Consider the following 13,033-nt stretch of genomic DNA (forward strand, 5'->3'; position numbering starts at 1 on the left):
AAATATTGGCTATATTCCCCATGTTGTATAATACATCCTTGTAGCCAATCTTACAACCAATAGTTTGTACTTCTCACTCCCCCACCTGTATAACACCCGCCCCCGCCACTGATAACCGCCAGTTTGTCGTGTGAAAAATTTGATGGAACTGTGAATACAACTATTGCTACAATTCAGCAATCCATATAATAAAATTTTGTGCTTGATTTTTGACAATATTACCCCTATGTCTGAAAGAACGAAAAGATTCTTTTATAGTTATCATGGAAGCTTTCTGGTCTTAGACTGTGACTTGAGGTGACAGTTGAAAGAAACGAGCTTGTGATTTTCTTTCTGTAAGTGCTAAAGGACACTCAGAAGACTCTATGCCATACCATTGTCCTTAGAGACATCTTAACTGCCATAATGGTCAAGTGCAGCATCCAGCTGGGCAATCTCTTGCTTCAGTTGACATATCATCACGATCAACCACAGATGACAATTTGATTACTTTAATGCCCTCATCTCACTTCTCAATGGGAAGGAACCCAGCCAAAGGGCATGACCAAGGCAATCCTCAAATTCTTTGTGTGTTTCTCTCCTGGGATCACTACTGATACCAATTCTGTATCAGTTGGGGTCCAATCAAGAGACAGAAATCAAACAATATTTTGAACATGGAAGGTTAAATATAAAGAATTACCATTTATAACAAGGAATTGGAGTGATGGATAGTAAAGAACTAAGAAAATGCTAAAGAATATAGGAAAATCAGATATAGTGATCATCTACTGCCCTAAGGGCTGAGATAGACCCTCCTTGAAGAAGTCCAGTGACTGTGGCTCATTTGATGTCAGAGAAGTTTGCTGAGGGAGAAAAGCTGCCTAAGGGGTGTGAGGGGAAGCTATTCATGAACAGTGTTGTACTGGTGGTACTCCATGTGAAGCCATTTGATGGGGTTCCAGGGAAAGATGCTCATGGGTGTTGACTGCAAAGTTGCCTGTTCATGGGAGGTGCTACACACTGCTGGCCACTGGGCACTGCTGGAACTGAGAGCTGCAGAAGCCACATGTGCTGTAAGAGCCTGCCTAAGGAAGCACACTATACTATACAGGTAGAGAATTCTATTCTTCCTCTAGTGTCCCTCCAGTGCTCTTTACTGACAAAGCTTAATATCATGAGAAATGGAAAAGGAGAAGTATTGATATTTACAGGATTTATTTCTATTATCACAAAGCAGGCAATGAACAGTGTTTTGGGGCCCTTGAGGCAGTAACTTGGTAATTGGCTCAATAACCCATTTCCTTTAACTGGAAAAACCTTACCATGAGGACTAAATTTTGTTGCTACTCTGAAAGGCATTACAAACGGCCCCTTCAAGAAGCTGATAAAGGGCTTCCCTGGTGGCGCAGTGGTTAAGAACCCCCCTGCCAATGCAGGGGACACGTGTTCGAGCCCTGGTCTGGGAAGATGCCACATGTCGTGGAGCAACTAAGCCCGTGTACCACAACTACTGAGACTGCGCTCTAGAGCCCACCAGCCACAACTACTGAAGCCTGCATGCCTAGAGCCTGTGCTCCACAACAAGAGAAGCCACTGCAATGAGAAGCCCGTGCACCGCAATGAAGGGTAGCCCCTGCTTGCCGCAACTATAGAAAGCCCATGCACAGCAACGAAGACCCAACGCAGACAAAAATAAATAAACAAACAAACAAATTTTTAAAAGCTGATAAAAACCATGGACTCTCCCTCCAGATAAATGCACACATGTACATATGTACACAGTCCTATAGATAATTCAGGGTATGTCTCTGGACCCAGATTAAGAACCCCTGAGTTAGGCCCATGACTACTCTCCATGTTCAATTTAGTGATTATTCTTACCTTTATTTGAATGTAGTGTAGCAAATTTAATATCCCCAAACTCAGCTAAACTACATTTACTTTTAGCAAAAAAGATAAACATTTATAAACATTTGAGAAATATAGCCAATAGAGTTAGATAGTTCTAATTTTGGGGAGAGGAAATTGGTGAAACATCTCTGGGAAGAGAGAGGCTAAATGCCAGAGGAAGGGCATGCAGTTCTGAACCAACTGCAAGGTTACTGTTGGGATTTGGACTTGGATAGCTGCATACAGAAGGAACAGGGTATCCATTATGACCTGCTATGCTTTGGTAAGGTACATTATGGTAACTGGCCTCCAATATGACAAGAGGTTCTTACCTCCTGATATTCATGCTCATACTACTCTCCTCCTACAATGACTCAGGGCTGGCCTTTGTGACCAAATAGCGCACCATGTAGGTGACAATGTAAGATTTCAGAAACTAAGTCATGAAAGGCATTGCTGCTTCAGCCTTGGTCTCTAGGATTCCCTCATTCTGGGGGAATCCAGTTGTCTGGTTGTGAGGACATTCAAAAGCAGTCCTGTGGAGGGACCCACATGGGGAGGAACAGAGACTTCACACCAACAACCAGCCCAACTTGCCAGCCTTAGGAATAAGCCATCTTGGAAGTAGATCCTCCAGTTCCAATCAAGCCTTCTGATAACCAAATGCCAGCTGAACTCCTGACTGCAATTTCACAAGAGACTCAAAACCAGAACCAACAGCACCCAAAATTCTGACCCAGTTTTAGGGGCAATTTGTTTTGCAGCAATAAGTAACTAATACATACATTTAGGTCAAAATTCTTTAGAGGGTGAAAAATATAAGGGATTTCCCCTTCCCCTCTTCCTCTGGTCACCTAAAGGAAGTCAGTGAGACGCTATTTGCTACAATTTTCTCCAAGTGTTATGATAAATAAGTCAGTGGATTAACTCATCAGAGAAATTAGACTTCTGTCTTACCCAAATGGTTGCTCTAAGAGCTGACTAGACATATAGTTTCTGAAAAGCAGGAAATCCAACTACTAAACTACCTTATGAAGATTTATATTAATATAGAAATAGAAATATAGATGTGTCCTTATGAAGACTATTCTAGGGAAATCATGTGTCGAAATGCTCATTATGGTCACCATAACTGAGGAGGGCTATGCAAACTAGTGTGTTCAAAGGTGAGTCAATGTTTTGAGTGATCTGGAAACTATTCTTAAGGATGGTTGAAGAATCTGGGGATGTTTAGTTTGGATAAGATGTAGACAGGGGGCTTCCCTGGTGGCGCAGTGGTTGAGAGTCCGCCTGCCGATGTAGGGGACACGGGTTTGTGCCCCAGTCCGGGAAGATCCCACATGCCGCGGAGTGGCTAGGCCCGCGAGCCATGGCCACTGAGCCTGTGCTCCGCAACGGGAGAGGCCACAACAGTAAGAGGCCCGCGTACCGCAAAAAAAAAAAAAAAAAAAAGATGTAGACAGCATTTAATGATTTGAAGGGCAGACGTGGAATAAAAGTAAACATTTTGAATTAATAAAGAGGAGAAAAGTGGCCTAATGACAAATTATAGCAATGCAGATTTTAATTCACTTATAATAACCATGGCTGTTTAACAATAGGTCATGCTGTAGTGAAAACTATGGTGCTCCCTTTCCCTGGAAGGGTTTAAGCCAAAATTGGCTGATTGCCTTTCAGAGATGTAGTAAGAGTGATTCCTGCAGTACTTGGAAAGCTGATCTAGATGACCTCTAGATGTTGTTCCTGAAAGCCTTTTCCTCCTGAATGTCTTGTTATGCATGAATATCTTTAAGACAGTTGAATGTAGTGGAAAGAGTGTGTATTACAGAGGAATCAAAATTCTATTTGGAAGTTACTAGCTGTGTGACTTGGGGCAAAACATTTAGCCTTTCTGAGCTTCACTGACCTCACTACCTCTCAGGGCTGTTCTGAAAATTCATTAAATGACACATCGGTTAAATCATCCACTTGGCATTCAATGCATGTGTGGTTTTCTTCCTTCCATTTTCTACAATATGGTTTATAATCAAACATCTGGGACCAATTAAGATTTTGAAAGTGCAATGTTGAAATGAGCTAATTTTCCTAGGCTTGAAGTGTAGGATTTCACTTGTTTTTAAACAATAAATTTGATTAGATGCTTTGTGGCACAGCATCTTTAAAAAAAAAAAGACAAGTTTGGTGTAAATAGAAATAGAAGGAACCAGAAGCCAGATGGCTATCATCATCTTTGAAATTTGCAACTGCAAGATCATCACTTGACTAAAGTCTTTCTTCCCAAGAGAGTTACCATAAAAACAAAAACAAAAAACCAAAACACTGAAAACTATATTATTCAACATCATAAAGTACTTTACCTTCCTGGAAGGTATTCCAAATTTTAGTAAGAAAAGCTCAGTAATAAGCACTTTATTTTCTTTAAAATTTTAAAAGAAACTGGAATCTCACAGAAGGAGTCGATATAAGCTTTTCTAGCTGTCCTCCTTCCCAATTAAAAGAATTAGAAGTAAATATCCCACAAATACTGGAAATCAGTTTTATTATTTACAAATAATTTTCTTTAAGTGTTTTACTTTGTCAACAAAGAAAGTTACTCCATGGGCAGAAATCACACTGAATTACTGAACTAGCTACTAAAATTACGTGTATTCAATAGCTAATATTGTTAAAGTAGATTTGGCCTTAACAATTACAAATCCTTTATTACCTATTAGCATCCTACCCTTAAGCATTCTCATTAGAGGCTGTCTTTAAGCAGCAAATGGTAACTGAGATGTGTAGTTGTTCTTTCACATTTCCCCTTCTAATGTGCAACATGGACAAAGGACAAACAGCTCACAGCAGCCTCTAAGTACCTGCTATCTTGCATCCCCTCCATGCTGTTTTTCCTACTCCAAATTCCAAGTTAAACACTATCAATAGTCTAGGAACTACCCTTTCATACATTTTTCTATACACACATACACGTAATTTAACAAAAATGGGATCATATTTACATACTGTTTTTATTGTGGGCAAGTTCAACAGCATCAAAAGCATTTTTAGGCTGTTAATTCAGGTGGCTGTAAAGCAAAAAAAAAATCATTTCTGTCAGATACTCTATCATCTTTATACTCATATATTTCAAATTCTTGCATGTTCATTACATTTTAAAATGATTTTGTCCATGTTTGTGAACCTTTGATGAACTCCACTTTAAATAGTGTCTATCACAGTGAAATGAACATTCTGTCAATATTAATATTTATTTATATCTCATTAATAATGTACATTTCAGAGTGCCAAGGGGGATGACCACATTACTCTAAGGAGTTCCTGGAAGTGTGAGTCACAGGCATAAGTGACAGGAGCCGCAGGCTTGGGTGGTGGTGCTTGTGGCAGTTGCGGTTGGGGAGACTTCCTGCCTTAAACAGGAATTGGACATAAAAGAATTCTTAGAGCAGACAGCTTGGGACTTATACGGTGGCACACTTATGCCATAAAGGATTCAGCCTCTTTCAATTGTTCTGTTCTGCCATCCTTGTAATATAGGCCTTTGTTCTCCTGTTTGTTGCTTCAGGACTGAGCTGTGGGTGCCCCACGCCGGCATCACATTCCTCCAGGAAGAAAGACAGGTATAGGGCAAGGATGAGCTCTGGTCTGCAGAACATGTTCATCTGAAAGCTCCCCCAGAAGCCCCAGTAGCAACTTCACCTTTCATCTTATGGGCTACAGCTGTGTCGAATGGCTGCTGCTAGATGTAAGGGAGCTAGAAAAAGTACTTGTAGCTAGAATTAAGGTTCTATTAACTAGATACTAGATAGAAAAAGGGTCTGCTACAGGAAATCCAAGTCATAGTAAACTGTTCTCATTCCATGACAAGAAATAAAGGAAACTTCACTCTTATTTTAGAAGAGCATTGAGAGGGTATGGCTAAGATATAGTAGGTGTCCTATCACAAAGAAAGAGGTGAAGGAGGAGAGGGTGTAAGGGATCCTGGGGCACTAGCTGTTGAGAAGAATTTCCTCTTGGTCTCTAACTTTCACTAACTCCTTTGCAGCTGAGAGGGGAAGAGACCAGGTCCCCAAAGCCCCCTACATTATCTGCTTGTATTCACCTATAAGTGGAAGCCTGGACCTGTGCAAATGCACATCTCAACTTACTGCACTGACTCCTAAACCTGTGCAGAAAATGGAGAGTAAGTCAGCTTTGGGGAATAGCCTGAAACTTCACGTTCCCACGTGTAAACCATAAACCAGATAAATAACACTGCCAGCCGTCTTCATCTCCCACTGTGCTGAACACACAGCAGGTGCTCAGTAAACAAACACTTGCCAACTTTTGAGAAGACGGAGAGTAAGTACATGGAAATTAATATTTAGTTTAGAGACTGATATATGCCAGAACTGTACCAGATGGCTTACCTACATAGCTCATTTAATCAACAGCACACAGTCAGGTAGCCATTACCGTCCCCATTTAGAGAAGTAAACTGAGGCTTAGGAAGGTTAGCCAGGGTCACACGGAAAGTAGAAGTAGACTTCAGGTTTAACTGAAAGCCCTCTCCTTATGCAATGTACCCACAGTCTCTCCTTTCCCAAAGCTCCAGGTACCGTGTTTTGCAGACAGTCGACACAAGAAATTATGGGCAGAAGTCTGATTGAGCATCAGGAAGGACACTAACTTTTGTAGAGACAGTTCTAAGGATGAGGAACACTTCCCAAGTCTTCCGGGCGTGGTCAAAACAGAATGTGCTGGGCTTCCCTGGTGGCGCAGTGGCTGAGTCCGCCTGCCGATGTAGGGGACACGGGTTCGTGCCCCAATCCGGGAAGATCCCATGGCCGCTGAGCCTGCGCGTCCGGTGCCTGTGCTCCGCAACGGGAGAGGCCACAACAGTGAGAGGCCCGCGTACCGCAAAAAAACAAAACAAAAAAACAAAACAAAAGCAGAATGTGCTAACGCCAGCGAAGCTAGTGGAGGCCCGAGTGCCGCTGGGGAGGCAAGGCGGAGTGAATGGCCTGGCCGGGCGGACTCGACACGCCCGAGGGGCTTCGAAGCGACACAGAACTCAGCACGGGCCGCCCTGGGCCGCCCAGTGCGGTAGGCGGTGGGACCTGGAGGGCAGCGCGCTGGGGCGAGCCGCCCCTGACGCACTTCCGCCCTGCGTTTTCCGGCTTAAAGGGGACCCGGACCTTCTCACAACAACAACAAAACAGGCGCGCTCGCGGCCGGCGCCCCTATTCTAGTCCCCGCCCACCTGCCACCTGTCGCCGCCTCGGCCGCGCCCGGCCTTGCGCTCCAGCTGCCCTGCCGGAAGGGTCAGGCGGAGAGCCCTTCGGCCAACTTCTCCCGTTGCCTCCGCGCCGCCTCGCGAGATCCAGGGCCGGGCCGTGGGCGCCGCAGAAAAGTAGGAAGGGAGCGGCCGCCGCGGAGGACGCTCGGCCGGACTGTGCGATCGGTGACCGTGCCCGGGGTAGGAGGCCGGCGGTGGCGGGCCCCGCAGCCATCTCTCAGGTAGCCCTGCCTGTCGCGCTGGCTGCCCTGAGCGGCCCGTCCCCTTCTCCAGCCCGCGTGGCGGGGCCGTCGCGTCGGGGCCTTGTTGCGTTTCAGCTTAGGGGTCGCGGCGGGGGCGGGGCGGTGGCTCGGGCTGTCGCACCCTCACCCGTCCCTGCCTTCTCACTGCTTTCTCTCTCCCCTTGGTCTCCCTCCGCAGTCCGGAGCCCGGCGGAGCCCGAACCTGGAGGGGAAAACTGCACCCCCGGCCGGGCCCCCAGACCCCGCCGCCTCCGCCACTGTCCATCATCCTCGGTACCGGCAATGGCCTTTGTATCGCCCGATGCACTTGTGACTGACTTGGACAAGGAATATTAAGAACCCATTCGCTTCCGTCCCCATACCAGCCGCGCCGGCAGTAAGCACCTCGGCTCATTTGGGCTTAACTGCTCCTCCTCTTGACTCTGTTCGATCTTGGAGGCACCATGGACCAAAATGGGATGGAGATTCCTGTGACTCTCATCATTAAAGCACCGAATCAGAAATACAGTGACCAGACTATTAGCTGCTTCTTGAACTGGACCGTGGGGAAACTAAAAACGCATCTGTCTAACGTGTACCCTAGCAAACCAGTAAGTGTCTAAAAGCTGGGCGCAGCTGCTCTGGCCAGCAGATTTTCGTGTCATATACTCCCTTACTCCCTGGTTATCCCCACCCCTCTTGAGTCAGATAGGTCTCTTTGACTGCAAAGTATTTTGACCGCGAAGTATTTTGCGTTCCGAGGTTATGCGACTCTCTTGGGTGTCTGAACCATCATTAATATCTTCCTGATGAGGTCCAGTTAATTAGTAAGTGAAGTATCAAGGCACATGAGAATTGGCAGGCGTACAATAGGACCGTTTTCCTTGGACTCAAAGTCATCAACGTAAAATGGGAATGACAGGTGCAGGCTTTTTAAAAAAAAGATAAGCACTGCAATCCATATTCAAGCTTTTATTGCTTATTAGACTAAAATTCCTTTTTACTTTCAACATCTGGCCCAGAAATTTGCTCATTGCTGAAGAGCGAATTTTGAAATACATATGTGACCCCTATGAAAGTTATATTTACACACTAGTATATATGTTTCAAGAAGCAAAGAGTTATACGTTTTAGATGAACTTTCTTCTGCCCCTCCCTCTCTCATTTTTCTCCTGTAGAGGACACAGAAATTTTCTTCATTTAGAAGAGAACAGTCCTTCCACAACCCCACCATTTGGTGCATGCATCATTTTATTCCTTTTATATAGCCATTTGTATATCAGTGTGGCAGTGTTTTTCATTCTGAATCACATCTGGATATTGCAAAGATAAATAAAATAGTACGGCTCCATCTGTCCCCAAAGTTAGATTTGAAAGTTATCAACACAGTTGATAACTAAGTCTTGGAATAATTTAGAAAAGTATAATGTTGTGTAGTGTGTATGAAAGTTAGGCTTTCGTGTTCTCCATTGTGTAAAAATTTCATTCCTGAATAAGTAGTTTTCAGTGATTACTAAACCTTTTTTTTTAATTAATGAAGAAGCTTGGATTTTTAGGGTGGGAACTATTTTTGGCATCTGGCAAATTTAAGCCAGCAAGCAGCAAGGACGTGTTGGAAGGCAACTGTGCTTTCTAGGTTTTACTTAACACTTGTTTTATGCAAATAAGTAAGGAAGGCACTTGATCTATATTAAGATGTTAATGAATTAGGACTGTTTCAGTGTTACAGTATTAAGTTTAGTTAGGCCTTTAGGCTTCTAGAATAGCTATAGAAATAGGGTGGTTATTGCAAAAACAGGTGGTTTAGAAAAACAACTGTTAGTTAGCATTACCTATGTTTGTCAGTACTTTTTTTTTTTTTTTTTTTAAATATTTTATTTATTTTTTTTTTGCGGTACACGGGCCTTTCACTGTTGTGGCCTCTCCCGTTGCGGAGCACAGGCTCCGGACGCGCAGGCCCTGCGGCCATGGCTCATGGGCCCAGCCGCTCCGCGGCTGGGCTGGGATCCTCCCGGACCGGGGCACGAACCCGTGTCCCCTGCATCGGCAGGCGGACTCTCAACCACTGCGCCACCAGGGAAGCCCTGTCAGTACTTTTTGATTACAAATATTTTTAGTAGGAGAAATAAAAACCCTGAAGTATTTAAGTACTTGGAACAAAATAGTTGGAACTCTCATTTATTCAAATCTTTTCTCGAAAGGTAAGATTTACACAGGGGTAACAACTTTTTAAAAAAAATTTTTGCTTTACAAAAGATTTCCTATTGCATATGACTTGTTTTACACATTTTTGAAGTAGAAAATAGCTTTTCAGGATAGGCAGAATTGAAAGCTATAGACTTCCATAGTACTGTTCATAACATAACCATTCCTAAGTACATTATTGAGCATATATCTAAGTAGTTAGTTATATGTTCAAGTGTATACTTATGTGAGGATCTTTTACATTATATGATTAAACCAAAAGGGACTTGGTTTACACTGTGATAGAACAAGAGTTATCACTTTTCTGAAACTTTTTCTTTTTTAAAAAGTATCTAAGAGAGGAGTGTGAACCCTATTTGTCTTACCTGCTTCTGGGATAAGCCTGTTTTTTGGCAGGAGTTCTGCCATCTTAGCACTTATCTCAGTGGAGTGCTATCAGTGCCCATGTTGGTCAGTCAGCTGCTGGAGGACAGATCAGTTGCAAACTTCTCTACACCACACCCTCCTAAGCCGCTTGCTTCTAGTACACACTGGAGGCACTTTTGGAAGGTATACCAAATAATATGCAGCCTATTAATTACCTAACCTTGTGGCAAACCTTTTTCCTCTTCCAGCAAGTTTTCTCCAAGTGAATTATAATATCTGAAGTTTGTTTCTAGGTTATTGAGGGTGGGGATGGTGTATATGTGTTTCTTTTCTTTTTTAAAAAAATAAATTTATTTATTTATTTTTTAAATTTTTGGCTGCATTGGGTCTTCGTTGCTGCGTGCGGGCTTTCTCTAGTTGTGGCGAGTGGAGGCTACTCTTTGTTTCGGTGCGCGGGCTTCTCATTGCGGTGCCTACTCTTGTTGTGGAGCACCGGCTCTAGGCACACAGGCTTCGGTAGTTGTGGCTCGTGGGCTCTAGAGTGCGGGCTCAGTAGTTGTGGCGCACAGGCTTAGTTGCTCCGTGGCATGTGGGATCTTCCCAGGCTAGGGATCAAACCCATGTCCCCTGCATTAGCAGGCGGGTTCTTAACCACTGCACCACCAGGGAAGCACGCATGTGTTTATTTTCATAGAACTTCACTGAAAACTTTGTAAGGTTATTGACACACTCACATTCTAACTTTTTTATCACTTAGAACTGATTTGAAGTATCACAGTTGTTTAACAGACCAACTGTTTACTGATACTCCAAAGCCATAGGTAGTCAGTCCTCAGCATAGGAATTGGAGTCCTTAAAGTTTACTTGTAAAGTTGTTATTTAGAATGGAGAAATTTAACAATATAAGCAATATTATATTGTTGATTTAATATAAAGGAAGCTTAGATTCTTATGACCACACACAATGACTACTTAACATTGATTCTGTTTTTAAGTGTCTCAAGTGCTGTTTGGTGTTTAACAGATCATTTCTTATGCCTGATTCCTTGCGCATAAGAAAGGTGGAGGTGGGTGGACTTGGAAGCAGAGAAGGGTTTAGTGCCTGGTAGAAGCAAGTGTTCCCCAGTGTGAAGTAGAACAGTTCGTAGACACTGCTTTTATTGGTGGATCTGATGGGTCAGGGGAGGTAGAGGGCTTTGGTCCCTGTGGACAGTGGCGTCTAGGAAAATAAATGAGAGCTGCTGGAGGGAGAAGAATGGAGATTTGAAGTTGTTCTTTTAGGATCTCTACAAGGATAGGTCACATGCCTACATGCTGTTAACGGAATTCTGGCTAAACTCTGCAACAGTTTGTAAAATCTTAAGATTTTAGCTTTATGGTCAGAAATTGACTTCATTTAATCACAGATAATCTCCATTCGCATGGATATTTTAAATTCAACCTCCCCTCTCCTCAATAAACCCACAACAAATATACTCCTCCTTCCAAAGTACACTTTCTTGGGCTTCATTTATTTATTTAATTAGGAATTTATTGACCTGGCATTTGAAGGTCTATGTATATAAGAGCCCTTTGCTCTTAAGAAGCTCAGGTCTAGTGGGGGATACAGATAAGTAAATAACTACAATATTATGTACTAGTGTTATATAAGAGGGATGTACTGAGTGCTGTAGGAGCACTGGAAGGGAATGGTCCACTCTGGAGTGAGGGTAAGGGAATGTGTAGCTGTTTTAAGAAAAGATTCACAGGGACATTTTTCTTAAAGAATTGATATGTTTTAATCAGATAAGATCATAGTTTCTTTTTCTTTTTTTAAACTGAGCTATTGTTGCACTGATGATTCTAAATGCTTTATATTATTATAGTACTTAGTTGTATAGTACCATGTTAAAGGATTATAGCTCTATAATGGGCTAAAAGGGGAAAGTGTTTTCTAGTTAGGAAGCAAGGCAATTGCCACATTTATACAGAAGTTTACAAAGTCATTATTAAAAACCTCAGGTGTGAAACTGAGCTCTGGTGGAGTTTTGTTTAACTTTGAATGGTATTGATAATTGGTTTGGTACTTGGTTTAAGAACTGGGGAGTACACCAGTTCATGTTGATAGTGTATATAATTGTGAATCATATTCTAATATGATATTTGTCATCACTTCATGACTTTAGGTTTTCAGTTCCTAAAATTGGCCTGTAGTGCGAAATAATTATTCTGAAATTTAGGTAAATTACTGCTAGTGGGTGAAGGTAAACTATCAAGAGGGCCACTTTTACTTGAGTAGTTTCAGCCTTTGGTCTAGTTTAGACTTATTTATAGGTATGTAAAAATCAAAATGGTTGAACTTAATGTTATCCAATAGAATGGACTATCCTAGAGAAAACTTTAAAAATAAGAAATACATTAAAAAATAAGAACCTCTAAATCCAGTTAGGCACCTTTTTCATTATCTTGTTTCTTACTATTTGTTCTTATACACAAACAATAACTACGATGGACCTGACTCACCCTGAATTCAATTTTGAAGGCAAACCTTTCTGGGGCTTGTATCCTTTTGCTTCCCATTTTTGTCTTGAGGTCAAAATGCCTGTTGAACATGTCCCTCAGTTCTGGATAGACCTCCTCTCTCTTGGCACCTTTTCAAATTGTGCCTTTGCTCTGAGATTTGGTAGAATTAAAGAAATAGGAATAGAACCAGTTCTGAGATTCTATTCTGAGAATATAACGTTCTATAACCAAATTGCCTACAGTTCAGATGGAAGTCTTTCATTGTCAGTGGAAGTAGCTTTTATAATATAATTTGAGGTTTATATCTGTCTTATTTTTGTAATTCTCTATTACCTTACTTAGGAAGGTCATTTTTTAAAAAATTGTAAAATATTGGCTATATTCCCTGTGTTGTGTAATATACCCCTTATAACTTATTTTATACCTAATAGTTTGTACCTCTTAATCTTCTACCTGTTTATTACCCCTCCCCCTTCTGCCTCTTCACTAGTAACCGCTAGTTTGTTTTCTATATCTGTGAGTCTGCTTCTTTTTTGTTATATTCACTAGTTTGTTTTATTTTTTAGATTCCACATATAAGTGATATCATACAGTA

At 42.2% G+C, this 13,033-nt stretch overlaps 1 protein-coding gene and 1 long non-coding RNA gene across 9 annotated transcripts in view; one reads left to right on the top strand and one right to left on the bottom strand.

Moving 5' to 3' along the window:
• The window catches only part of LOC131762250 (uncharacterized), a 94,010-nt gene extending 86,554 nt beyond the window's left edge, over nt 1–7,456 (bottom strand). For 4 of the 7 annotated variants that reach the window (XR_010842154.1, XR_010842152.1, XR_010842155.1 and 1 more), the window contains exons 1-2: nt 6,536–7,456; nt 4,873–4,934 (exon numbers count right to left, since the gene is read on the bottom strand). This is a non-coding gene — a long non-coding RNA (uncharacterized lncRNA). Of the gene's footprint in view, nt 1–4,872; nt 5,469–6,275 lie in introns of all 7 variants that reach the window. The other 3 variants (XR_010842156.1, XR_010842157.1, XR_010842158.1) reach the window with 3 other exon arrangements.
• The window catches only part of HERPUD2 (HERPUD family member 2), a 48,877-nt gene continuing 42,451 nt past the window's right edge, over nt 6,608–13,033 (top strand). Inside the window, exons 1-2 of one of the 2 annotated variants that reach the window (XM_059073679.2) lie at nt 6,608–7,365; nt 7,565–7,976. In XM_059073679.2, coding sequence (XP_058929662.1) covers nt 7,830–7,976 — 147 coding nt within the window. In that variant the 5' untranslated portion in view covers nt 6,608–7,365; nt 7,565–7,829. The remainder of the gene's footprint in view (nt 7,366–7,564; nt 7,977–13,033) is intronic. The other variant, XM_059073680.2, reaches the window with a different exon arrangement.

The sequence above is a fragment of the Kogia breviceps genome, chromosome 9 (assembly GCF_026419965.1).
Source record: "Kogia breviceps isolate mKogBre1 chromosome 9, mKogBre1 haplotype 1, whole genome shotgun sequence".
NCBI lineage: Eukaryota > Metazoa > Chordata > Mammalia > Artiodactyla > Physeteridae > Kogia > Kogia breviceps.